Raw genomic sequence first — 27,947 nt, 5'->3', positions numbered from 1 at the left:
TTCCATATCATTAACTCATCTTCCAGACTTTTAGCAAAGCAATTGACCAGATATGGGATGATCCTGATGTGGTGACTTGGTTACAGGAGGTGGCCAAGCTCTTTCCCAGAGGGTCCAGCTCTCTTTTTAGGCCCAGTGGTCGTGCCTGCAGCCATGAAGGACTGTCAGAGCAAGCAGGGCATATGCAAGATGCAGATATTCATCCTTCACATGCCCGTGCAACTCATTTTCCAATTCCTGCCAAAGTTTCTTAAAAGCAGGCTCAGCCTGACTGCCTGAATTTCCAGAGATTTTCCAGCTCTGCTGTGCAGCTCCTCCACTCAAACTTCCATGAGTCTCTACATAGATCCAGAACACTTCTTTGCACCACTTCTGTAGTGCTGTGCCTTCTCAATTCACAGCATGGCCGACAGCTACGTGTGAGGCACTGTGCCAAGTGTTCCATGGAAGCCTTATCCCTGAGCCCTCCAAGCTTCTGGAAGCCTGAAAACTTCCATATCCCAGCGCCAGGACAATCCAATATAGGGATACATTTGAGACCTCTCAGATAATCCTACAAGGCATGCTGAGCCTGTTCCTTGCAATTCTCCTGCATGGTTGCTACTTGCTTCTTTGTGGGTAATGCTCCTTTTGCTGATTACACCAAGCAAAGGTAAATTGTGGCTGTAAAGTGGAAGCAGAGCACTGGGAGCTTAACTGAGAGCAGAAACTTACCTGAGGAGAGACAGAGTTAGGCAGGAGATTAAGAACTGTGAGAGGTGGCAGGAAGAGGAGCTCTCTAATCATCCATCAAGATTCTTTGCTGAATCAGCAGTGGTTGCTGGAAGCACCAAACCTTTCCTACAGTCCCTGAGAGCAGGGAGAGGACCCCCCCGCCCCACGTACCTGCTCACAGCCTGCTTTGCCATGCAGGCAGACATTGAGCTCACAGTGCAAATAGGCCACGGAATGGTTCAGCATCTGGAACAGCTGGATGGTGAAGCTGGCAGCTCTGGGTTTACTGCTCTGCAGCAACTGGATGTGTCTGCATTCGAAGGGCAACCTGGCAAAGACAAATGGCAAATAGTTCCACATTCCAGCTCTCCCTGAGTAAAGGCAGGGGAGAGGGAGGGTCTGATGACACAGGGCTAAGCCAGGTACCTGCATCTACAGAGTCAGAGCCAAAACTGTCCACAAAATGTCAGCATCTCGGGCTGTACTTGTCCCTGCCATGGAGGCCACAGTCCTAGAGCAGCAGAATTGGTAATGGGAGGTTGGTTTTGCTACAGCCATGAAAAAGGCTGTATTTTGATAGTTGCCCCCTGACCTAGACACATCCAGAAGCTCTGCAGAAGTGAGTTTCCACATTAGCAGATGTAGGCAAATCAAACAGCTCTTTTACTGATGGCAACAATGTGTGGCACTTCTGAAGCACCTGCCATGCCCCTGTGGTTTTACAAATATCAACTAATGAATCCTCCAGGTTTTCAGTGCTCAAACCAGAGCACTGGGGCAAGAACAGCCCTGAAATGCTGATGGGAAAACAGAGGCATGTGGAGGAGCCTGGCTCCCATCCTTGGACTGCTCTGTCCTTCAGCAGGAGGTGCAGGAGGATGCTGGAAAGCTGGCACCAGCACAGCATGGAGAGGCTGGGCTGCTTCTGGACATAAATCAGAGGGTTGAGAGGGATTTCTTTTTTTCCCCTGAGGGTTCTTGGTCTTATCAAGCCCTCAGCATTACTTAGGAGACAGCTAAGGGACCAAAGCAGGCTGGGACTCATTCTCACTGCTTGGAGCTTACTTTGAACTCCAAAGAGATTAGACTGCAGCCACAGGAGACAAGAGAGAGAGTCCTCTAAGGACCAGCCCAGCCCCACCCCAGGCCCAAAGAGCTGCATGAAGTTACATCTCTGACCTGTGGAACAAGCAGCACACGGCGCCTGGTCCCCCGGGGCTGGCAGAAGGTGTCACACAGCACGAGTGGATCTGGAGCACGGGCTGGCTGCCGTTCCCCTGCACAGCCAGAAGAGCCAGGAAAGTCTCCTGGGAAGATGCTGACCCCTCCATCTCCGGGGCTGTCTCTGCAGCAGGGCCCAGGCTCATCTGCACTGTGTAGTTACCCGACCCACAGGCATCATCACTGACAACTGCAAAGCTTTAGGGAAAGAAGGAAGAAAAGCTGAGGCCCAGGTAGGCTCCACAGCCTGTTAGGGACAAAACAGCATTTGGGTGAGTTTCATCAGTGAAACTGAACAGTGAGGTGAAACACATGAGCAAGCAGCCCCTGCCGTGAGAGACCCTCCCCTGATCCCCCTCCTGCCCCTCTGCAGCCCAGTCATTTGAAGTGAGGGGAACCTGGAAGGGTTTAACTGTGTGGGAATATCTGCCTTCTTTGCTAGTGAATTTCATGACCTGAGCAATATCAGATGTTCTCACTTGCAAAACTGCATGTAGACTGTTTCGGGAGGGAAAGGCAGAGAGAGATGAAGACCTGACAACCCTGGGTCTGAAGGAGAGTATTAACATCTGAAATGGGAAAAGACCCTTTTTAAAAAATGGTAAATCATTGCTGACTGAACTAAGTGTTTTTAAAACCACAATACAGCACACCCATCTTACTGACCCCATGCAGTCATTGGGTATTAAGCCCCCTCCCCACATGACACTGCATGAACATGCAACACTGACCACACTGAGCTCATTACCCATTCAGGACAGCAGCATCTGACTGCAAAACCCTCCTCTGATGTGAGTCACTCAGCAGAGCACTGGGCTCTGGATCCAGCAGTGTCAGGACAGTCACTAAGCCTTCAGCTTCTGTTACTTCATCCGTTTGAATCATCTCCTCTGCCTCTGTGTTCAAGAACAGCTCCTCAGATTGCCCAGTGTTTGCAACACCCAGCAAGGAATTCCCCTCTGGCATAAGTGTCACCAGACTCCAGGGATTCTCTGGGGATGGAGGGAGCTGGTTTAGATCTCTGGCTGGAGGCATCTCAGCATCAATGACAGCTACTTTGCTGACAGCACCTGTCTGATCAGTAACCTTATTTACACCCCTGTTAGCAGAGACAGACAAAGCTGCTGCTGTAGATGGCCCAGTGGTGTGTGTGACAGTGCTGGGGCTGGAATGAAGAGTCTCATGTTCAAGGTTATCTTCCAGTGATAACTTCTCCAAAGGGTGTCTGGATGATGCCTGGTGTGGTGAGGACACGGGTGCCTGAGTGGGCAGCTGGCCAGTGGTGGCTGCATCTCCTTCCACTAACACCTCCTCACTCTTCTCCACGGATGCAGAGACCACAGTGAGTGTGTTCACTCTGGCAGCTGTGGGCAGCACCATGTTTGGATCAGATGGGATGGCTGGTGTTGGCAGCAGGAACACTTGGTTGTTCGTAAGTGAAGCAGTGATATAACCATTCTGAGCTGCAGCAAGAGAAGTCACAGCTGAGGGCTGGGTCAACTTGGGCTGGCTCTCAAGAGCAGTAATAGGTCCTGCAGACATAGATGGTTGTACCAGAGTGAAACCAACCTTATTCCCAGGAACTCCTAGGGAGGATTGTTCTGGCCTTGTGTTAAGGGTGGCTGGCAGAGACATGCTTGTTCCCAAGAATTTACCAGCTCCTGTTCTTCTTGCAGTTGTGCTGATTTCAGTTGGCTTTGTGTTTTCTCCCACACTGGTTTGTGAGAACAGTTTAGTGGGGTCTTGATGGATTTGGTCACGTTTCATGGCTGACAGCAGGGGAACCTGTGCAGATGCAGGTGAAGGTGGGCTTGCAGCAGAGTTGGTATCCATCCTTGGATGGGTAACTGTAGCCAGAAGTTTCCCAGAAACACTTGTTTTAATTTGGACCTTCGTTGACAATGGAGAATGTGCTGGTGCTGTTGCTGGTGTCTCGGTCATTATAAAGAGCTGAGGCACAATGGGAATAGATTCCAAATGTCTAGGGAGGTTGGGTTTTATGGCAGTGGTGGGGGTTGGTGCTGCTGTAGCATGCACAGTGGCTCCTCCTGAACAGGCTGTGCTCCCCACTGCAGATTCCTTGTGGTCACTCCCAGCTGGAAGTGCTGGGGAAGCCAATGGTCTGTTGGGCACCACTGGGGCTTGTGATGGCAGCTTTGGAAGGGACTCAGGACCTGGGAGACTCTGCAGTGTGGACTGCAAAGGCAGGATGCCTGTGGAGACCTTCAGTGGGTGCTTAGTGGTTCTGGCTGAGGGCAAGGTCCAACACTCTGTGCACTGGGCATGGACAGAGGACACTGTGGGCACTGAGCCTTGGTGGTGGCCAAGAGTTTGCAGCATTAGGTCCCTACTGTGCTCAACCTGGTCCCTGGTCCCTGTGGCAGTGAATGGAGGCTGGGCAGGCACTTGAGAACCAGGGACTCCCTTTGCTGACAGTAGAGGAATTACAGAAGAAGAACGTGGCTTTTCAGCTGTGGAAAATGCCTGGGGGGAAGCAGGAGGGCTGTGCTGTGCAGACACCACTGGTGGTGGAGCAGGGGAGGTGAAAGGCTCTGCTAACACACCAGTAGGTACCAGCAAATCAGTCCCCTTGGCTTCCTGGGAGCTGGGAGCAGGTACCTGGATCTCTGCAGGCAGCCTGTGCAGATGCAGAGCCTGCAGTGTAGAGCCCACCCATGGGTCCAGCAAACCAGCTGGTGCTGAGGTGACACCTTGAAAAGAAGCTGTGACTGCTGTCTGACTAGGATTAGTGAGCACTGGCTGAGGAGTTACTTTTGTTTTCTCTCCTTGTTGGTTAGACATGGTGGAGAGAATCATTCCAGGGCTCAGAGATGTACCAGTGGGATGAGAGGAACTAGCTTTCATTGGGATATCGTGGCTGCTTTCAGGGGTACCCAAATTCAGATCTTCCTTCTTTGTGGATGAGAGGGCAGCTTTGTGGTCATCTTTACCCTCAGGAGAGGGCACCAGCTGTAAATCTGGTCTGTCAGTGGGCAAAAGGATAAACACAGGCTTGACCAGAATTAAGCTAGAAGGACTCAGATTTTGTAAACTTGCAAGGTCCAGTGTTGAAGAATTTGATGCTGAGAGGATTTGCTGAATGGAAACCAGAGCCCCGAGGCTGATATTTGGGAACTGTGCAGGCAGAGGGGAATCTTGCAGGGGCTGCAGGCAGATGGTGCCAGCAGCACTTTTAAGCAGAAAGGACAAGTGTGGGGATGACAGCAGCGTTCTGAGGTGCTCACCTCTGAACACACTGAGGCTTTGGGTAACTGCATCATGGGCCATACTGAACTGCTGCACCAGTGCTGCTGGGATCTCACCAGGAACACTGGGCACCACTGGTTCAGGGTGTGCTGCTGTTGAGCTGGACAAGTCCTGTGCAGGGACCAAGGGCAGTTCTGCAGCAGAAGTTGCCAGGCTCCCGGGTTGCTGCATCTTTGAGGCCGAAGGAGCAAAGCTGTGAAGAGGAACTTTCTGGTCCCCTTTGTCATGCAGCCCAGAAGGGCTGGGGACTGGTCTGGCTTGTGGAGTCAGGGGGGGAGAACCAGTTCTACCTGTCTCTTGTGGGAGACTTTTCTTTCTCTTGGAGTCTTCCACTGTGCTCATTGGCAGCATCGCAGGGAAGGCTTCCTGAGATACAGGATGGGCAGAAAGGCCTTGAACCTGAGACCCAGAACCAGTAGGCATGGATGGGGTTGGTATGTGAAGTCCCTTCTCAGCAGAGGTGGGGATGCCCTTTAGCTGCAGTCCAACATAAGCAGGAGAAGATGTCCCTGGGGGCTGAAGCCCTGCAGGAACAGAATCTGAAGTGCTTACAGGTGGAAGGGCTGTGTACCCAAAGGTGGGTGTACCTGGAACAAGTGCAGATGTTGCTCCTTGGAGCTCTTTAGGAGTGTGGGGAAGTTTGAATGTGGAAATCTGTGACTGGCTTAATGAAGCAGAAGCCTGTGGGCTCTCAGATGATCTGGATTTTTCAGGTTGACTGGTCGTTGTCAGATGATCAGGATCTCTTTGCCAAACTAAAGCTGTGATTTCCTGAGAGCTCCTGGTGGTTTCTTGGGGAACATGTTGTTTAGTACAGTTGAGAGTCTGCGACAAAGAGAGGGGCTGTTGTCTGTCCGTTCTGCTAATGGGCCCTTGAAATGGAGATGGAAGTAAGTCATCAGGAACCAGAGCTTCCACATGCATCAACAATGAAGAAGAATGTAAGTGTCCTTGTGGGAGTGTCTGAAGAGCAGGCAACTGGGTTGGGAGTCCAGAACCATTTATTGCAGCTGTTGTGGAGTTTCTGTCTTTACTGCCTGTTGTTTCTTGCTTCAGAGTTGAAATAGGGGAAAACTGAACAGCACTTGCAAGTGTTGGTCTGGAATAGGCTGCATCCAGGTCCCCTGAAGCTGGCTGCTGTGGGAATGCAGAAGTTGTAACTTTAGCATCCATACTCTGGGTCTTCAGGTATGCAGGTGTTACACCAGCTTTGCTGTCAGGCTGGGCTTGTGGATTTGTGCCCTTTGGCCCTTTGCTAGTGGGGGGCGTTGCTGGTGGGAACCAACCCACCCTCGTGCTTTCAAGAGCAATCCTGACTCTGGTGGGAAATGGAGATGCTGCTGTTTCTTTTCCTGGAGGGTGAATATTTACTGTTGAAGTCAGAAGAGATGTTTTAGGACTTGGCTCCTCCATCTGCTTGGTATCAGGAGTGGAAGAGAGAGATGTGAACTCGGGAGAGGCTTGATGTGTCCCCCCACTGAGAAGGGAAGGCTGGGGCAGCCCAGCACTGGAGCTGGTAGGACTGAAACCAGCCTGAGTCATATTTCCTGGTTTTCCTTGCAGTGACATGTCTGGCTGTTCCAGATGGGTGGCAGCCTGTGTTCCTTGTGTGGAGACAGGGGTGCTGATGCTGCTCAGGAGCTTGCTAGGAACCGTGTGTCCACCCTGGAGCTTTAAAGCTGCTGCTTCCCTGTGCAGTTGCTCAGGCACCTCCACGTTTCTCACTGACTCCTTAGGCAGCGTGGCTGTTCTTTTTGCAGCTGCCTCTGTATGGACAGGAATTGAGTCAGCTGTCATCTCAGCAGTAGGATCAACTGCTGGACTCTGAAAATGAAAGGTCACCTCATCTGAGTTATCTTCTGTAACAGGAAACACTTCGCCGGGCACGGGGCTGCTCTCAGCTCTTGGCTGAGCTTCTCCAGGAAGGCTCAGGTCTGAAACTTCACTGACATGATGTTCATTCCAGGAGGCACCTGATGAACAGAAAAGAAGCCCTTTACCTCTTCAGTTGCAGGTGAGCTTCCAGCAGCTGGCAGCAGCACTTTGCTGCAGGCTGCGTGGGACGCGGGAAGTGGCCGCTGGTCCCACTCGGACCCGCAGAGCAGGGAGGGTGGGCAGCTCTGGCACTGCCATCAGAGCCAGCTGCTCTAAACCTGACCCTCTGCTGCTTATATTCACTGTCCTATGACACTCCATACTCCTGCCACCCCGATGCAAAGCATTAACCAGCCAGAGGAACCCCCTAATTAATTGTACAATGATATAAATGGCAGCTGGCAGGAGAGCGGAACCCCGGGTGGGTTGAGGACAGGCTGGCAGGTCTTCACCAGCAAAGCTGTTTGTATCAACAAACTAAACTCCCAAGGTTTAGCCCAAACTCAGCAAAGCAACACAAACATTCTTTCTGTAGACACAAGCACTGAATCAAGGTCCTGTATAAAGAAAGTGGAGCAAATACACACAAATACACCTTGCAGGGGGAGAGGGTAATTTAGAAAACCACAAGGAACAAACAACAAAACCCCCCAGAAAATCATAGAATTACTAATTTGGTGGAAAATTCTTTGACCCCACCCTCCCAAGTTTGTATTTACTGAAGAGAACAGCCTGCCTGAAGACACGACTGCTTTCCTTGGCCAGGTCAGCTGGGGTGCACTCGCAGGGTCTGCTCACAGGCACCCCAGGAAGAGGCAACAAGCAAAGCCTGACTGGTTCCCTGCAGCCCCAGGGACTCACTGGAGGCAGGACAGCATCACAGACCCATCACTGATTTCACACTGTCACAAATATTTGGCAGGACAGTTCCCAAAGAAAATGCAGAAGAGTGTGTTACTGCAGGGTGAGGAGGGGAGCCCGTGCCTAATGTGATAAAGAAAGTGTCTTCTGAGCTGGGCTTCAGAGGACTTGAGTTTGATCCTCAGTTCTGCTGTGGACCTACTCACTGAAAAGTGGCACTAATTGTCATTTGCTTTCCCCCAGATGAAAGAGAGGACACATCCCTTGGGGAATGCACAGTCCCTGAGCTGGCCACGCAGCACAACTGAGTCCTTCATTCAGGAATCTCCCACCACAGAAACCATTTCAACCACATCTTGAGCCTTAGAGCACAACACCACAGAGAGAAGCTGCTCTTTCCTCCCATGGTTGTCACACACCAGAGCCTGATGGCACAATATTTAGCAGAATTTTTCTGCTCACGGGTAGTGGAGGAAAAGAAGGCAGGACAACAGCAAGTGAGACTAGAACAAAACCATCACTCACCAGCCAAATCCAACAGTCCAGCTGCAATCAGAATAAAAATGGGGATTTTTTCCTGCATCTTGTGAAGCAGCTCCTGAGTCACCCCAACAACAATATATTCAGGCAGGAAACAAATTGCTAAGGAGCCTCTGCTGCTTCTTAGCAATGGGCACTTGCTGTGTTTGTCCTGGAAGAGCAGAGTATTGGGTTACTTTATAAGAGCTTAGACCAGACAGCAACCAATTATCTGTCCCAAAAATAGAAAAAAAAAAAAAAAGCCTGCACCAATTGGAATCAATAGATTTTTAACAAAAGAAGAGAATGTGTTCATGTGCATGGCAAAGATGGAAAACCTGACTGCAAGCATGAGAGGCTGCCCATGCAAGGCAGCTCTTCATCTCTGGAGAAAGGGTTAAAATGAGTTAAAATGCTGCCTTGAGCACTGAGGGCAGTTCTGGGTCCCACCAGTTTAGAAGAACATTAAGGCACTTGCATGCAGAGGAGGGCAGCAAACTGGTGAAAGGGCTGGAAGGAATGTCCTGTGAGGAGCAGCTGAGGACTTTGGGCTTGTGTCATCTAGAGAAAAGCTGAGGGGTCACGTCTTTGGTCTCCACCATGACCATGGTTATTCCACCCATGAAGGTTTTACCATTTTGTGCTGAGACAAATATACACAGGGGTCAGTCTGGGTCCCAGATGGAGATGCTTCACTGAAGGAACCCATTTCTGTTGGTCTTGGGCTTTGTCAGCCCAAGTAAGATGGACATTCTCTCCCCATGACCCTCTGGGTAGAAGGCTGCTGCTGGGGCTGCTGCTTCTATCATTCCATCAGTGGAATGATCCATCAAATAATCCTGCTGGATCCCTTCTTCCCTAGGCCTCTAAGTGTTGACAAAGTGTGTCCTTAATGCAAGAGCTGCAGAGAGAAGTGAACACACACTGCACAGAAACCCCCTCTGGCTCAGAGCCACCTGGACCGACATTTTGGTGAGACAGGAATGGGAACCATGGTGAGAGAACAAGCACAACAGACACTTCACAAGCACATAATGGAAACTGTCTTAAGTACCAAAGAAGAGACCAGAGGCTTCTCAGGCAAGGTGGCAGTTAAATCCCTTTTACCTTTAACCACAAGGCCCCAGTGTCTTTGCAAATCTCCAGCAGCAGACAGTGAGCAGGACACATCAGGCATGTTTGTAGAGCCCCTGCACACACACACAGAGTGAGCAAAACTCCTGGAGACGGGAAATTCAGAGCAAAGCAGGTTAAGGAGTTAAGAGGGAACATTCTGCCATAGCCCTGCTGCTGGGAGTGCAGTAAAAAGATGAGCAGAAGTCAGATAAGCAGCATAATGACATCTCAGAAAAGCAGTGCAAAAGACACCCAGGACGAGGTGGTTGCTCCTGAGGGAAATAACAATAAACCATTATCCATCCTTCAGCAAGCTGATAAAGTGTAGTCTAGTAGATATTACACCAGATTAGGTGCTGACAGATACCATTTCCAGTCCTAGCCATGTCCCTTACCTGAATGTGGTAACCAAGGTCAGGTCACTTCAGCTTTTTCCCACTCTGGGAGTTGTTTGGGAAAGAAAACTCTCCTGATGGGCATTTGTGCAGCACCTGGCACACAGGGCCCCACCTCAGACCAGCACACAGTCCTTGGTCACCTTAAACACTTTCAAGAAGGCTCCATTTCCAGAAGTTCCACATCTCCAAGTTGTGTTTCTGCTTCTTGCTCTGGCTGGGAGTCTTAACCATTGCCTGGTCTTGTCTTTCCCCAGCTGACAGTGAGGCCAAGTCTGTATCACAGAAACGGACTCTTCAAAGGCACAACTCACAATTCCTTTCTGTTTTCTTCTAATACTGGATACTGGACCCAAATGGACAAGCAGACTAGACAAGGCATTGGTCAGTGATTAACCAGCAAGGAACTCACCAGTGAAAAAGGGCAACATCATTTATTAAAGCACAACCAAGCTCAATGCAAACTGTTATTTTATTTTTCTCCTGATCCTGTTTCACTGGCTTCTATGGGAGGACCAGCCAACACTTTGAAAAGGGACTGAGAAGTTGATGAACTTTGAATTAGTTTTATTAAAGAATAGACCTTCAACAGCAGGTTTTGAAGCTCTCCTGAAGCCTTCAGGTGCCCTGCACGTGCTTCATGGAGGAGCTGAGGATGGCCAGGCCATTCAGCTTCCGCAGCTGAACAACGTGCCTGAAAGGACAACAGGAAGGTTGCTGGGGAGTACAAGGTCATGAGCCATAAAAGTTCTCAGCTTCCACTGCTCTGCTGTACCCCAAGCCCAAGCCATCCAGGCTGTTTAAATGTTACGTTCAATAAACTCCTCCTGGAGCAGCATGAGAAACAGTTTCTAGATTTCTATTCCCCACAAAGAAAGGAAATGAAAGTTCTGAAGAACACTTGAAAATTGTTGCATTTCACATGAACAAAACTAAGACAACAAAGTGCTTCCCTTTTGTATCTGTGGAGCGTTTTGCACATCTCAGAGCAGACACTCTCTCTTGCTCACCTGGCATCTCCATCAGAAGCAAAGTCCTTCAGCTTTTGGGGCCCAAGCATTACCCCTTGCTATCTGCAGTGGTTCAGGATGTGCATTAACAAGTTGAACCCAGTTCCTGCCTGGAACACAGTTCCAGGTCCAGCTGGCAGTCTGCAGCTAGCTAGAGCTTGGGAAGCTTTCAGCAGGCAGCAGCAGACATTCCTTGCTGACATGTATACTTCTGGTTTGCTCTCATTATTGCTCTGACCCCTACAAACTTATCACTCCTGCTCCTTCCATGCTTCCAGCACAGGGACCATCAGAGAGCAATGCAAAGTGAGCTCCTGGAAACATATTCAGACACACACCACAGGAACTGTGGGGACAGTGCCACAAGTGGGGGTTCTGGTTGGAGGGGGATAGATTTCATGCAATAACTGCAGCTCCACGAGTAGAATCAACTAACACTGGTCAGGTTTTCAAGAATTATCACCTCATAACAACAGATGGTGTGGGAGAACAAGAGTCCTTCTCACAATACCTTGGCTCAGCGACACAGAGCTTGCCCAGAGCAATTGCTGCATTCTCCTGCACTGAAGTTCTTGTAGCATCACCACCAGCATGTCTCAGCAGAGTCCTCACCACACTGGAATTGAGTAAGGATGTTGCTGCTCCAGGAACTGCCAGGCACTGGGCAAGGCAAAAAGCTGCATTTCCCACAATCATCTCATTCTCTGACTCCAGGAGCTTCAGCAGCACACTGAACCCTGGGAGAAAGAGTTTTAACAGCACAGAATGCACACAGATTTGTACAAGTAACACTGATATTTCCTCCTGTCTTCACCTAAACTCCCAGAGAGGGAACACTGTTCCATGTTGGGCATTTTTCTAGAATACCTGGAGGAGCAAGGGAATTTCATGGCAAGGTTCAGGATCCAAGACACTGTCTCAGCCTCACCTGCCAAGGTGTCTTTCTCTTAAGAGTGAATCTACACTCTGAGGGGTTCTCTAGCATGGAGCTTGTGTCTGCATTTGGTTGGTATTTCTCTGAAGCTGCACATGCCACCTTTGTTGCTTGCAGGGTCCTGCACTGGCCCACACCAGCAGGGCAAGCACAGAGCAGAGCACTTAGAGAGCCAAGATAAATGTGTTAGGACTGAAATGCTGTTGTGGAAAGAACAGCTGAAAAAAGGAACATGAAAAATCTTTCCAGATACCCTTAGCTAACACAGAACAGCTCAGTTTAGCTGCTGCTGTAACCTACTGTACAGCAGCAGAGTATTTTCCTTATACCCTTGCCCTGGAGTTGTGCAGCTCTGCAAGGAGCAGCATCTCAGGCCACAGAACCTAGAAACTTTTAGAGAAACCCTTTTCTAAATAAAATACAGCCCTGGCTGTCACATACATGAAGTTTCCTTGGGGTTTTCTTTCATGGCTCCATCAGTTTTTCCAAATCACCTCCCACCTTTTCTGCTGCAATAACACCTTCTGGAGAGGTGATGCTGCTCCAGGCAGCAGGAGTGGCTGGTGCAGAAGCTGAACTGGGTGGCCCAGCTGGAATGCAATTTAATGTCATGGGACTATAACTTGATTCCAACAGGCTCCCAGCAACCAGGCAATGTCTGGGTTGGCAAACAGAGGTGACAGAAATGAGAAGCAGTGACTCCTCACAAGATGAATCCTCAGAGTTTTGGTGGAAAGCACAAGAGTGAAGTGTTCTGCTGATTTGAGGAAATGAAAGCTTCATTTACAGATGACAGTGAAACTCATCTGGGGTGTACAAAAGGAAGATGATGCTCTGAGAGGCTTTTAATGAGTGGAAATCCTTAGGGTTCAAGTTAAACTACATGAGCTGACAGTTTCATGACAGATTCAACCATTCAGATAAAACTTCAGTGTTCTCTGTTGTAGTTACATTAGCATTAATTGAACCTGGATTTTAAAGTAATCTAAGAAGTGTTGCACCATCTGACTAGAGCAAATATACTTAAAAAAAGACACTTGGTCTGATAACTTGACTCTGTCTCCATATCCATTTCCCTTCAGTACCAGGACAAATATCCACATGCAATTTGAAGGAAGCTCTAAACAGCCCCAACCTCTGGAAATCAGATGTCAAAATTAAGTTTCTTATTTTAGCCACTATCTTTGGGAAATACAACTCAATTCAGCTACAGTTTTCAAGCACTTTTTTCAAAGAACTTGTATTTTTTGCTCTGAAATGCATATAAAGCCATTTTACTACAGTTTCTCTAGCTCAGGCTCATTACCTGAAGTGCCTGCTTCCATGCACACACAGAGCTAAGGCTCATTAAGCATTATTTCAGGAGCTAAACCAGCACATCCCTCAAAACCATGGCTCAGGTCTTGCAAGAGCAAAACTCAGTGTTAGTTCTGTTCTAGGGGGGAAGAAAGTAACTGGGTGACACTGAGGGTACATCTCTGCACTCGGCCTCCAATTGCTGAACTTGCTACTTACTTTTATCTGCCTTCACTAGATCCTCTTGAGCTTGTCTGCTGCTTTTGGTGCAGATGCAAAGGGTCTTTATACCATAACTGGTTGTGCTCTCTCCTCCAGCCTAGATTTGGTTAGAACAAAGCACACACAGAAACACATCCAGGGTTACAGGTCTTTCCCAGGGCCAAAAAAAAATAATAATAAATCTAAACAGAGGGGCAGCAGTGGCTTTCTGAAGGAACAATACAAGCAGAAATAAAAGAGAATTTAGCTAAATGAATTTACTTTCAAGAACTTGATCATTTTCTTCACCACCCCTCCTCTCACTGCTTCTTCCACAGCTGAGGAGGACGCTGGCAGGACACGACTCAGCACTCCAGTGGCTCTCTGCAGCAGGACACAGAGGGGGAGAAGGAAAAAAACACAACTTGAAGGAGTTTTCTAATGATTTTGTGGTTTTTTCTTTGGCTTGTTTTGGTTTTTTGTTTGTTTGTTTGTTTCAGAATAAACCCAAAGTAATTAAAGGAGAAATTTAGAGGAATATAACAAAGAACATCTCTAGGACATGGATTTTATGTTTTTTTTTATTACTCCCTGGAAACTGAACTCAGCACAGCTTCTAAAGAGGGGATAGAGAGAGAGATGAGACTAAACTGAGATCAGGGCAGCTCCCTGTGTGTGTATTTATTGAAACAAATCCCTACTAGAAACCAGCCCAGCTCTTCTGGTAATCAGTAAAACAGATGAGAACAATTCATGTGACCTCAGAGAGGTGAACAGACTGAGTCCACATCTGCTCCTACCCACCTGCCTTGAATAACTGCTACCTGTGGGAGTTACCCACCATTAACAGGAGCACCATCTCCTAGGTGTGATTCACATACAAGAATTGTAAAAGAAACAGCTGCTAAACACCCAGATGGTCCTTGCTCCTCTGCTTCTAGATTGATTCTTTATATTGAAAACCACCCTGAGGATGAAATTATTTGTATGAGCTTCACTCAAGTAGATTTCAAGAGAACATTCAGAACTTACTGCATCACACAATATAGAAACCTGAAGAATACCAGTGGTATATTGTTACTTTGCCACCAATAATGATGAATCTTCTAGGCTTCAAAGCCTAATGTAGAGACTTGCAGAGGGCAGCAGTTTGCAGTGCAAGTGTCCAGCTCAGGACAGCTCATACAACAGTTTGTTAGTCCACAGGTCTCCCACTTACTGTCACAATCCTCCCATCCTCATCCCTGAGGAGAGCCATGCACCTGCAGCTGATGTCCACAGCCAGGCCCTGAAACAACAACGTGCAGAACTCAGGTCCTGCTGATTGCTGGGAGGCCTGGGGACAGAAATGGGTTAACAGACAAAATACAACAAAGAATCCAGGGGAGATCAGGGCACACATGGCAGTAAAGCTACCAGCACCCAGAACTCAGAGGCAACTTAATAAATTCTTCCTTCTTGATGGAATCCTTAGTTTTAAATGATTTTGGCATGTGCCAAGCATCTAAGAATACCCCATACTTGGAGGCTGATGCCAAAGAAAACATTTACAGCACTGAGGAAAGGTACTGTATGAGTATGTGGGGGTGGGGATGGTGGAGGAGAAAATGCTGTAAGTTTTTTAACTTTTTAGCTTACTTAAATTGTCAGCTATCCTTAATGGTAACCTTAAACCCCCATAAAAATTAAAAATTGACTAAACACCAGCAGAGTCCAAGGCTGGCAGCCTGTAAGTGCTTCAGCATGCTTGGTGTCAGGGGCTGTGGATCCCTCCTACACAGTCAGGCTCTTTTTCCCTGTGCAGACTGCAAGGTCACAAAATTTCATGCTCACTTCCTCACCTACTCTGTCAGGGTTTGACTTCAGGCCCATTCACAGTGACAAGGGAAGGAGATGCTCTGACTGCTCAAGCAATTCTGAACCTCTGAGGAAGAGGCTAAGAGAAGACCACTACTAAATATCCATAGATCTCATGTACCTGGATGGTCTCGTTTGATTCAAGCAGCAAGTTCATCATTAGGCCCAGCACTGCAAACAAACACTCCTGGTACAGGGGGGGTTTGATATCATTGCATTCATCCTGTGTAGAAATAAGGGGACAATCCATTCTGAGGCTCAGAATGTGCATTTCCTCAGCCTTACATGTGCCTGCTTGGATGGGGAACACAGACACACCATCAACTCAGAGGGAAGGAAAAGCCTTATGAGCACCAGAGCTAAGGCTGGCTTTTTGATACAGGTTTGTTCTTAGGTTTGTTTCACCTTGGCACACTCCAAACTTCTGATGTTTAGCAGTGAACATGAGCCTTTCTCATCCTCTCAATTCTTTGTTTTCTGAGGACCGAGTTCATTCCACATCCTTACCCTGAAAGGGGCCACTGACAATAAGGGATGACTTACTCCCCTTCACCCATCCACCAATCCACAACTGGTGTGAACACCAGACAGCTTGGAGACCTTTCTCCAGCCACCAGATCTGAAAGATCTCAGTCAGGAGTTGGGAGCAAGAGCAGGAGGCAGACAAAGGTGGCCACACAAGTGCCATTTCCACAGGAGGCAGGCCTGAAATCCCTGTTCCAGTGCCAGGTGGCAGTACCAGCAGCTTTAGGCAGGCTTGCCAGCACTCCCTGCTCTCAGCCAGCTGCTCTCGGGTGGCTGCATCTGCACACAGGGTCCCCATGATGCCAACACAACGGGCCAGGGCTGCCTGGTTCACCAGCCTGGCAGAGGTCTGAAAAGAGAAGAGTGGAACGACAATTTCAGAACAAATTACAAGGAAACAACAAAGACATGTTCCTATCCCTCTGGCAATGGGCTTCCAGAGCCTCTCTCGCCCATGCTAAATCCCAGCTGCCCCAAAGTTTGCAAATCACCCTCATAGAAATAGAGAAACTGGGATCTTTCATACCAGCAACTGGGTGAATAAAGGCAAAGCACCAGTGGAAAGCAGGACACGACACTGAGCTTTGAACCTGTTGAGGGATAAAGAAAGTAATGTTTGTCCCTTCAAGCTTTAGACAAAAATCACAGATAAAGGCAACACAAAGACAAGGTAAACATCAGTCAGCATGACACTCTGACAGCAAGAAAGGCCAACAGCCTCTATCACTGGCTCACTTAGTGCATTTCACAGTACAACTTTATAAGAATGAATGAAGAAATGTAAGTTACCTTTCCTCTGGAGCTAACTCAGCCAGTATATCCATGGCCCTGACAGCTCTGGCATCGGTGCAGCTGACAAACATCATCAAAATCTGCAGCCACCTGTTATGACAAAAAAAACCCCACCAAACAATTATGTCAGCTTGGGTTTAATTCTCAAAGATCAAAATTGCATTTTATGTGCCCCAAAACAACGTATGATCTTAAACTGCTTTGTGTGCAGTAGGGTTTTGACCAAGCTAGATACACAAGGCCCTCCAAACACTCCCAGTCACCCAGTTGCCATTAGGACAATATTTTGGCACTAGATGCTCTGATGTTTTAACAAAAGCACCAATTTCTGCCAGCATTAGAACATTCCACCAGCACATGAGCTTCACAGACATTTGGTGCAAAGCTGCTTTGCTGCTGGTGAACATCTTAGGGACAGACATGTGGAACAGTCAGGAGATTTTTCTGAGGTGCAGATGTGTTTATTACTTGGTTAGGTCCTGGTGCCTGAGCAGCAGTCTCCTCCCAGCCTCATTCTCTGAGTAAAGAGCAATCAGTGCCAGTGTCTCCTGTTGGATCTCCTGTATCCCAGAGGAAAGCAGCTCTGGCAGCTGAGCACTCACCCCAGAGTCAGTCAAAAGCAGACGCTGATTTTCTTCTGAAAAAAGAGAAGCTCTAAGAGCAATGTCACACACAGAGGCTCCCCTATTACTCTTACCATTTTTCTCCTAAGTGCTGATTTAACAGATGAAATGTCTTTAGCTCATCCACTCATGTGCTTATTACTTCTGATGTTCATCTTGCATAACACTCCTACAGAGCCTTGGCAAGGCAGAACACCCACTAACCTTCTCTCAGCTCCATTACTTCAACAAATACACTGGTGGTTGAACTTCTTATTTACAATAAGGTCTGCATCCAAGTGATGTTCATGCCAAACAAGTTTCAGACACAGTCAGTGCCACACCAAGGGTGCCCTGGCAGTGATTAATGCTGATTACACATCTTACCATTCCCGGCACAGACAGCTTGCCAAAGGCAGAGAAGAGAAACAGACAGATCCACTTCAGCAGTGTCTTTTCTCTCTGCACAGAAGCCCCTAAATTAGAAATGTTAGCTTGTAAAAAGAGCAAAGGACAGATCAAACAATTAGCTCCTTGGCCAGGGAAATCAAAGTCCCACAGAGAGGAGGATCTGCCTCACAAACACTGAAGCTCCTAAGCTCTAAACCCAATTATTGGTTAAACATTTTTAGGACTAGCAGAATTGTTTTCCAGGGGACCTCCCCTGAGCCCAGAGGACCTCCCAGCTCTGCTCTACCCTCAGCACACACAGACCCTGCAGAGCCTCACACAGCACCAAACAGCTGATAAATTCAGTCCTAAATAGGGTGTAAAACCCTTGTGCAAACTTGGACGTGCTTCATCTCTGAGGTCTGTTTACAGCCAACACTCAAGACACTGAGGAGCCCTGAGGAGGGCTCTGTGCTGCAGTCCCTCTGGCAGCCTCAAAGAGCAGCTCTCCTCCCCTGTTCAACCAGATCATGCTGTTCTGAACCAACTCAGTTGTGCAACATTCTCAAGTTGCATCTTTTGCACGTCTTCCCTGCTCCCTTCATCCATCTGACCCTGACTCACATATACATTCAGACAACAGATCCCTCTAAAGACAAAGTTGATAAAGTAACACAGGTATACACGAGTCAGATTTGTTTCTTGATTATCAAAACACAGTATCACAGCAGCACAAGACACAGGTCCCCAGAGATGATCCTCTTCCTTGATTACAGGATTACAGCTTCACAGGTTACATGACAGAGCTATATGGCCAAATATTTACTGATGGCAATTAATAGCTCCAGGGCGTCTAGCCAGGTACACTTACAGCAACCAAGTGCTTTCAGATGTTCTTTTATCTGAAGGTTTTTTCACAAACCTGCTCTCAGCAGGAGAGTGAGGACAGCTCCACAGGAGCAGGAGACAGAAGCAGAAATTCATTAGTTCTGTTCACTGCATCCAAGAAAGCCCTGCTTGTGCTGTCAGCCCATCCAGACATTAAACTGTTAATACATTATCTTTCGATCCTTTCGTCTGCATTTCAAGAAGTGATTGTGTTTCTTGAAAACAATCTTTTCATTTGCTCATGCTGTAACACCCTGCTGTGTCCTTTGGAGAGCTCTTACCGTCTTACAGTCTCGTTGTCTTTGAGGATACTGAACCCATTGTTTGTCCTAAATAAAGTTTGTTCAGTGCCTGAAAAATTCAAAGATAAACCAATCAGCTCTCTGATCCATCTGGCTGATGTATCATTGAGACTCCTGCTCTTCCATAACACAGTGTTAAAAGAAAAGGTCACTGGATCAACAGCTCTGGGGAAAGAACATCGTTACAAGAGGGAAAAAGCTCCAAGGATGTTGCTTGAAGCAGAAGCAGCTTTGAAGCTCAAGACCATTTGGTGCTGCAAAGAAAACTGACTTCAAGGTAAAGGCTTTTTAGGAAGGCTGAGACATGAGACTGGCCTTCAAATCAATACACTTTCACAGAGCTACAAATATGTCTAAACTAATTAATCAGCTCCTAAGGGACCAAAATCTCAACAGCTCGGCTACAACATCAGCCCAGTTCTAAGGAATATATGCAAGTATCCACTGGCCACAAATATTGAAACACCAAACATTGCTGAATTGGTGTTTTACACATACAAATAATTTTCCTCTTCCTTTAACAACTGCTCCACTATTAACCTACTTGGATTACAGCTCCCATGATCAGGCAGCTTTGCCTCCAGTACTCACGGTCTCTCACAGCTCCTGCCAGAAGCCTGATCCCTCCTGTGTAGTAGAAGATGCTCTGGTCAGGCCTGGCAAGTTTCTGCAGCAGCTCTTTTATGGACAGAGCAGCAAGATTTCCAGCCTGAACTTCCTTCATTGCTCTCTCTTCGTCTTGCATTCTTTTTTCCTCCAAGTTTACCTCATTCATACAATCTTGGAGATCAAAAGGAGACAAAGCAAGGCAGGTAAGTGCTTTGATATGGTCAAGGTTCAAGTGGAAAATGAAGTGGACTGGATGACAGAGAGCACTGCCAGCCACACACAGAGGTACAGAACAACCCACAGCTCTGGGGAGTCAATCAGCTTAAAGAAGAAACAATGAGAAACACCAACATGAAGAGACTCCACCAAAAGTTCTGAGGAGCAGAACAGTTCCATCTTGATCAGAAAACACGGGACAAGAGTGTAAAAATTCCTATTTCTTACCTTTGAATAGGCTTTCCTTTTGGGGATCAATTTGTAAGATCTTCTGGTAACACTGCCTGGACTTAATGGAGAAAAGAAACAGGCTCTGAATTAAAAAATGGGAAGATGGTAAAAATTATATCCTAGTCAGAGTCATCCTGTTTGAGCTCAAAAGTTCTTGGGCTACAGTACTTAGTAAGTATGAAAGATAAAATCTGTGGAGACACACAAGTCAAAACTTTCCTAATTAAAAGTGTAGGGTGGATATTCCACTCAGTGCCTACATCAGCCTGCTCTTTCAAAAAGGGAAATGTCAAGTACAACCCCAGGAAGGTCCCAGCAGGAACAAAACAGCAAAGTTGCAGTGAACAACAGAAAATGAGGCACAGCACCAATAGTGCAGGGACTTGTGCACCTTGTGCCTTTATCTTCCCTTTCTGCACTTTGTGCACATGTAGCAACAGTTTAATAACACCCACTGCACAGAGCAGGGTGGGATTAAAAAAGTGAAACACATTTTATTCAGTTGTCTCTCTGGGGCAGAGACAACTCTCTTCCAAGTCCAAAGGCTCAGGATACTGTTATTTATCCCATTCTTCAGATCACCAGTTCCTCCCTCCCACCCACATCATCGTATAAAAGCAGAACCAAACACGGCCCCACAAGATTTAGTCAACTTACCTCCCCGTAGTGCTGAAGTGCCAGGTGAGCTTTCCCCATTAGAAAATAGGCTTTAATGCATTTGCCATTGCACTGTGTTAAAAAAGGAATCATCAATTATGTGTTTAGAAATTTTAAACCCCTTAATATTTTTCCAGCTTTCTGATTACTAGCTACAGCTGCCCAGAATAACTGCAAGCACAGAAGAGGGTATTTATACCATCTACTAAAGGCATTTGAAGTCTAAATGCTGAATTGTCATCTCCAGGTACCAACTCCCCTTCCCAGTGCAAAGAATATTGGTCTGGTTAAAGGTGGAAAGCAGCTGAGTATCCCCCCACAAAACTGCACTTCAGGCACTACACCCAGACTCTCATGCAATTAGGGATGTTAAGGCTGCAGCAACAATCTATAATAATGTTTCCATATGTCTTTTGACCAGTTCTGCCAGGAACACAGAAAGTTACCTTTAATGCCCATTCACAGTCACTGAGGGCTTTTTCATACTCCTGCATCTTCAGGTAGGCCTGAAACAGAGCCAGGAGGATCCAGGCAGAAGAATTAGAATCTTTCAAACAACTTCCACAAACCGTAGCTAATTAATAAATAAATAAAACCAGACTGTTGATTTGCCCACTGTTGATTCTGCAGGATAAGTACCAGTTGCTTCTAAACTTGTCTTCCACCTGCTCAGTTTGTTATTTAGAATAAAGTTAAGAAACTGAAATTCAACACACACCTGTGGAATATATGAAGCAAGCAGAGAACGCAGGGCAAATGTTAATGTTCTACAGTTAAAAATTGATCCCACAGAAAAATAAAACTATAAACCAACCAAACACAAACAGAAGCAAACCCCAAAGCCTATGAACTCATTAATTGCTGGGAGTGGAGGACAGCCAGGAGGAATTGTTTGCTCCCTTTTTGAAGCCTTCCTGTAGCACAACATATATGACTTCCTATGAAATTCACTTGGTTTGGGTTCTCTCCTGGCAAAGTAGCACCAAAAAGCAGTGGTGGCTCATTTCCAGGTGCTCACCTGTGCTCTGTTTGTGTAGAGTTCCTGCTTGTCTTTCAGTTTCTCCAGACCTTCAGTGTACCTCTGGATAGCTGTGACAAAGTCTCCCTTCCTGAAGGCAACGTTTCCCTCCTCCTTCAGGGCTGCCAAACAACAGGCAGGCGTTCAGAACAACATTTGGCATTTTTTGTAGTAACATTTGGGGTTCTTAAATAATAACGTTTGGGTTGTTTTATTCCCCCAAAGAGTGACTGAGGAAACAGGCCACGATCTCCTGTTGGAATAATCATCAACATTCCAGCCCAGCTCCACTGCAGCTGTCTTCACTAGCCATGATTTGCATGGCACTTCTGAGCTGCTCAGTGTACACGTGCCCCTTTCCTTTTCCAGAGGGAAAACTGAGCATCTGCCTTTGCCCAGCTCTGAAAGACTCAAACTGGGTCCCTCCAACCCAGACTTTTATCACAGAGAGGACAGAATGAAGAATAACAACCCTGTGAAGGACGTGGCCCTGCTACACGCTGCTCTCAGACAGCCCAAGCACTGTCTCACTGTGCACAATGGCAAGAACAGAGAAGTTCAACAGCCTCTTAAATCAGCCCCAGGTCCTGCTAAGTGGTTTTTGAAGGCAATGCCTAGCAAAGCCTTCAGCAATTACCATTTGCTAAGTGCTCATTCCTCTTCCTTCGTTCACTTCGTTCTTTTGCATCTTTTTCCAGAATTGCCAGGAAAGCATCTTTGGGTGGCACGTCAGGGAAAAAACAGGGTGGGGGGGAAGAGCAGGCTTCATTAAAATCAAATCAACAGGTGAGGAAAAAGTAATTTCTAAGGTATTCGTGAGTTGTTTCTCTACAAAGAAAATGTTCAGGGGACATTTCATGAGTGAAACCAGAACGTGAAGGACCAGCTGCTACACATGAAGGCTGTGCTGCCCCTCAGGATTTCCACACTTCCCTCCATGGAGCTTCTCTCTAGAGATAAAACTTGTTTGCTTTTAAGTTCAGAATGCTAACTCTTTAGATGAGAGGCCAGAATATGCTGACCAACAAGCTTCCTACCCAGGAACAAGCACAGTCACACTGGTAAGACCCTGGAGTGGGTTCCTACACTGACTGGATGAATTAAAGTCACTAGGAAAGTTCTCTCTGACTCTGGCAGGAGTGGAAATAGGTCTTGCAGGAAATAACAGCAACCCTTTACCTCTCTGCTAAAACAGATTGGAGAGATGCTCAACACCAGAGAGAGCACTGTCCTACCTGCAGTCACTGCCTCTGCACTTGCCACCTCCTGAAAAAAGAGAAACAGAACACGTGGATGGACACAGAGACTTTGTAGGAAACCCCACAACAGCAAAGGAACACTTGGTCAAGGTATCCAGAGCTCCAGGGCATCTGAAGCAGCCAGGGATGCACACTGGGAGTATCAAATTGACACTTAAAGGATGGTTGGAACATAGGAATTTTTTACATGATCAGAAAGCTTCCACTTGGATCTTTAATGAGGCAAGTCACTGAAACCCAAGCCCTACTGCTGGCATCAGAGCCTAATGAAATTAACAAAGGGATTATTGTGTCTTCAACTAGTCTTGCTCAAGTTCCCGAAGTGCAGGGAAAAGCTACAGGTGGTGGCACCTCAGCACTTGCTTCCAACTTGGATAAATGAAAAAAAAAAGTCTCCTGTGTTCTTAGCAACCTTCAAACAAGGACAACGTGACACCAGAACCTCCCATTAAGATAAACAGTGTAAAAATAAAGGCACAATCAGAACATACTTGTAAGTATTGTTCGGTTTCTTTTTCTTTTTTTTTCTTCTGGGCAAGGAATGTGAATTGGTGCCATTTAAAGGGCCTAAGCTGCAGGCAGCCTGAACTTCAGGGGGAAAAAGACCCTTACAGAAGCTTGTCTGTTGATGACTGTTCTGTTCACCACAGTCTTGCTTTCTTCCTCCTTGCTCGTTTCTTCATCTTGGAGCCTCTTCTCTGTTTCAGCGATGGATTTTTCCCTGACAGCTGGGTCTGGGGAGTTCAAGCCTTGCACCAAATTGGCTAAAAACAGGATGGAAGAAAAGAGAGAGAGACACACACACACGGGTCTAAGTGATCCTGGAGGGACCAGGAGCTGTTGTGCCTCTGCTGACACACACTTTTGAAGGCACTGGTAACCAGTTCGGCCTTTATGAATAGAAACCTTTACACGTGCAACTTCATCTCACTGCCCAGAGCTCCCTACAGCTTCCGTGCTGCAAAATCCCTGGGTTAAGCAGCAACCCTTGGCACCCACATCTTCGGGACCCCTCACCCGGCCCCCCCCTTGCCCGCACTTACCGACCTCATCCACCCGGCGGAGGAACCGCTGGAAATCCCGCTCCCCGCCCAGCATGGCCGGGCCGGGCACCCCCCGCACCCGCAGGCCCGGCCCGCAGCTCCGCGGCGTCCCCGGCGTTGCCGTGGCAACCGCGCCCGCCTCGGCATGCAAACGAAGGGGCGTGGCCATGCGAGCCAAGGGGCGTGGCCATGCAAACGAAGGGCGCGTCTATGTAATCGAATGGGCGTGGTCATGCAAACCAAGGGGCGTGTCTATGCAAAGCAAGGGCCGCCCGCCCTCCCGCGCCGCGGCGGAGCGGGGTCCCCCCGCAGCAGCCCGGGCTGGGACCCGCACCCCGCACCGGCCCCAGCGCCCCGCGCAGCGTCCCAGGGCTTGTCCTGCTGCGCCCCCAGCTCAGCCCTCCCTGGCACGGCCCCCCCCGAGCCCCCCAGGCTGTGCTGGGGATCGCTCCGGGCGGCGGGTGAAGATGAAGGACGACGCCGCAGAGACACCGAGCTGAGCCGTTCCAGGCTGGGAGGGCCAGCTGCCCCGACAGGAGGATGCAGACCCTCCTGCAGACCTCGTGGGACCTGTCAGGCTGTTTGGAGCAGGCTCCAGCTGCCCCGCGGACTGGCACGTCACCCAGGTGGGTCCTTGTCACAACTGCCAGGAGATGCTCTAGGGCCACGTTTGCAGGGCCAGAAGATCCGAGGTGGCAGTTAACAGAAGCCATCAGCCACCAAAGGGTGCCCAAGCATCCCCCGAGCCCCCGCTGCCCTGCCAGGATGTTTTCATTCCAGGCACATGATCCCCTGGCCATCTCTGCAGAGAAAAGCAAGAAACAAAGAGGTGACCTGGCAAGCCTCCTGAAGGCAGCACGAAGGTCTGGGATACCAGGAAAGGCAGGCCAGCCTGGTGTCTGCTGAGGGTGGAACTGGAAATGTCCCTGAAGTCACAAACCTCCCCTACGTCCATCTCCTGCTCTCCAATGTCCCACCACGCTGCCCCAAAGGAGAAATGACCTCCTGGGCTACGTGTGCCAGCCAGGCACCAAACTGCCTGACCTGACAGGCAGCAAGGATCTCCTGTCCCTTCCAGCCCCTGTGCTGTAGGAGCTGCCAGAAGATCCCTTTTCCCTTCCTCTCCCCTGGCTGCTCATGGGATCATCTCCATGGACATCTCTGCCTTTCCTCCCAGTCACCTGCAGCAAAACGGCCTTTACTTCTGCTCCTCCCATCCAGCTTCCCCTGCTCTCTCCATGCAAGAAGTTGCATCTCCTTCTGCCACCAGATCCACTCTTTATTCCTCCTGTCCAGCAGGAAGGAAGAGCATCATTTGCCAGGGCTGCATGGGGAGCTGCTGCTCCCTCCCAGTGCTGCTATAAAATAACTCAAGATTTGCAGCAGGTCTCCAGCCACCTCCCTCAGCTTCTCCCACCCCACCCGGACTTGCCCTTCAGCCCAGCCTGCAGTAAAAGGAGACATACCCAGCCAAGCTGACATGGGCACTTGGGTGCTGGGGCCTCAACAGAGGAAGAGACGAGTTAGAACGGCCAGGAAAGGTAGGTCAGAAGAACATACAAAAATCCAGTAAAGAACTTTTCAGTCCGTCATTGAGCACAACCCCAACTCCAGGGAAGGAAAACTCCTCATTCCTCAGACATGGGCAAGTGCTCTGCAGCAACAGTAAATTAGGGCAAGTGCTCCAGACCCTTCTACGAGTCTCTGAGAGAAGGGGAAGGACTACCTGAGCTCCTCAAGGTTCATCAAGATGCTACAGCGGGAAACAAGCCAAACACCAGGGAGCAGAGTCCATCCTCTGGGCCTTATGACACTTGAGGTCACTCAGGGAAGCAGCTGCTAAAGCCAGGAACACAGAATTGGAAAAAAGAGTTGAAAAGGTTTTTGTTCAGATGGTCAGGTAGTGAGAGGGGAAAAAAAAAGCTCTTTATCAGCCAAATGGAAACTTGCATGTGAAAAGTCTGCTTTGCCTGCACCTGTGGTGATAAATCTCAAAAAAAAGACACACCCCCTCCCTGCAGCCCAAGACTAGAAAAATCAAATAAAGCTGGGAATTTGGGATTTTTTTTTTTTTTGGGGGGGGGGAAATAACAGAAAAAAAAGAAATAAACTAGTTCCAGAGCATCTCTTGACTTTCCAGCTTCCCAGCAGAAGCTGCACTGGTCCCCAGTGCCCCCCTGGGCTCTCAACCACTGCAGCACTGCCACCAGGCAGTGTCACCAAGCAGCAGTCACACAGCCCCACACACCCCTCAGAGTGACCCCCAGCACTTGGGAAGAGCCCCCTCTGTGGAATCAGGCGCTGCCAGATGCTCATTTTGCACACCCAGAGGTGGGAGAGGCAGCTGAGCAGCCCTCAGCATCCCCCCTGCCCTTCCTGCAGCCCCCCAGCCCACGCTGTGGGCAGCCCCCCAACTCAGCTCTCCTGCCAACACGGCCCTGGCAACCCCTGCTTGCACTCAGGACCCAGCAGAGCATCTAAAGAAGGGCAGACTGAAGTTGATGATTTTTTTTTTTGTTTGGTTTTTTTTTTTTCTTTTGGTACTTTTTATTGGAACACAGTTTTGTCTGACAGAATGCAAAGTCAAAATCCTCAGTTAGTATCAGTATTTACACCAGTGAGAATGGGAATAAAGGTGGAATCGACGTTTCACTTGGTAAAAAGATTTTTTGTTTTTTTGTTTTTTTAACAAGAGAGAAGGCCCCCAAAAGTAGGGAATGCTGGGTCAGGATGTCCATGGAGGGGCTGAGAACAACTATCAAAACAGCCTAGTGTGAAAACCTGGGGTTTGAAGGCTCCATAGAAAAGTGTGAAAATAAAACTCCACTCTAAAAGCTGAACGACTGGATGCACTATTATCATCATCATCATCTTTACGTATGGTGCAGCATGAAATGGAATCACTCCACAACGAGAAGCTGGTCAGTCTGCACTGCCATATAGATATATATGTATGGCATGGATACATATATAAACATATACAGTGTGAATGGTGCCAGGTTGGTCCCTCTTCACAGGTTTCAATCAAAGCAGTGAAGCCCAAGATGTCCGGGACAATTAAACCAAACGATGAAGGGCGAGTATAAAACCACTCTCCAGAATTCACCTTGGGAGGTGTCATGAGGGCATTAACGAAGGAGCTGGATGGACACTGGCAGTGTTCAGGCAACCCCTTGGTTCACTTCTGCCTTGGAATGGTGCTCAGCCCATGGATCTCAACACAAACCCACTGCAGGCAGCAGGGCACCTCCTAGGGATGCTCAGGCTTCGAGCTGCTTCCCTCTTCTGACAGATGCCAATTCAGGGGACAGGTACCAGAGGTTTCCACCACCAGGTGCTGACCAGTGTCACTGGACACGTCTCTGGTCAATTAGCACTGTGCAGTGTTTGCTTCCCATCAGCTCAGTGGGTTATGACAGGGGGTGTTAACACACAGATGGCAAAAGCAGTCAAAAAGGTTGCAGAGGTGAGGAACAAATGGCTGTGGTCACACACAGGAGGTGCCCCCTGCCTGCCCACCAGTCCCTGCTGCCCCAAAGGCTCTCTCCATCATAAACAGACATGGCAGCTTTTTGTGCTGCATTTTACGGGTGGATTCCTTAGAGACAAAAACCACATTCCTAGGGACCCTGGGCCAAATTTCCCCATAGCTCCACCAACAGTGCTGAGATTGGCTGAAGTTGACACCAGGCTCTGAAGTGAGGGCCCACCCTGCCCTGACACCCTGCTCAGGATGGGTCCTGCACATCCCACCATCCCTCCCTTTGCATTCCAGGAGTGAAGGACAAAAAAAAAAAAAACAAACAACAACCGACCCAACAAAACAAACAACAAACAGACAAACAACCCAAACAAACAATGTGAAAAACCCCCACACTTAGCAAATGACAAGACCGTACATTTGTTTTCCACAGTCTGAAACAATGTGATGCCACTGGGAACAACTGCACACTCAGAGGAACACACCAACCCAAGGGGCTCAATCCACCTGAGCCAAACTGCAGCCCACCTACCCCATCCCTCTGCCCATCCCCTCAGCACATGGAATAGATGCCACAGGCAGCTCGCTGTCATCTCTCAAGGCTCCTGTTCCTTGCCAGAGTTGTTCTCTCTTTGTTGTTTTGCTTCTTTTTCTTCCTTTTCCTGAAT

The 27,947-nt window shown here is 48.3% G+C and overlaps 1 protein-coding gene across 2 annotated transcripts; it reads right to left on the bottom strand.

Annotated features, from left to right (window-relative positions):
- Positions 1-10,451: 10,451 nt before the first annotated feature.
- On the bottom strand, positions 10,452-23,868 carry TTC12 (tetratricopeptide repeat domain 12). Of its 2 annotated transcripts, XM_051638426.1 has the most exons (21): positions 23,799-23,868; positions 23,368-23,519; positions 22,732-22,762; positions 22,134-22,211; positions 21,497-21,618; positions 20,925-20,984; positions 20,479-20,550; positions 19,819-19,879; positions 19,357-19,545; positions 18,745-18,814; positions 17,573-17,661; positions 17,052-17,220; positions 16,581-16,673; positions 16,318-16,381; positions 16,006-16,140; positions 15,388-15,489; positions 14,629-14,697; positions 13,692-13,793; positions 13,428-13,527; positions 11,490-11,715; positions 10,452-10,662 (listed from the first exon to the last, which is right to left on the bottom strand). In XM_051638426.1, the coding sequence occupies exons 1-21, from the start codon at positions 23,851-23,853 to the stop codon at positions 10,587-10,589; spliced, it is 2,115 nt and encodes a 704-aa protein (XP_051494386.1). In that variant the 5' UTR covers positions 23,854-23,868; the 3' UTR covers positions 10,452-10,586. The 2 variants fall into 2 exon arrangements, with proteins under 2 accessions (XP_051494386.1, XP_051494388.1); XM_051638428.1 differs by lacking the exons at positions 22,732-22,762; positions 23,368-23,519; positions 23,799-23,868 and adding an exon at positions 23,247-23,351.
- Positions 23,869-27,947: the final 4,079 nt, after the last annotated feature.

Source organism: Apus apus, chromosome 22 (assembly GCF_020740795.1).
Source record: "Apus apus isolate bApuApu2 chromosome 22, bApuApu2.pri.cur, whole genome shotgun sequence".
Classification (NCBI taxonomy): Eukaryota; Metazoa; Chordata; class Aves; order Apodiformes; family Apodidae; genus Apus; species Apus apus.
This window is presented reverse-complemented; position numbering and strand designations above follow the sequence as displayed.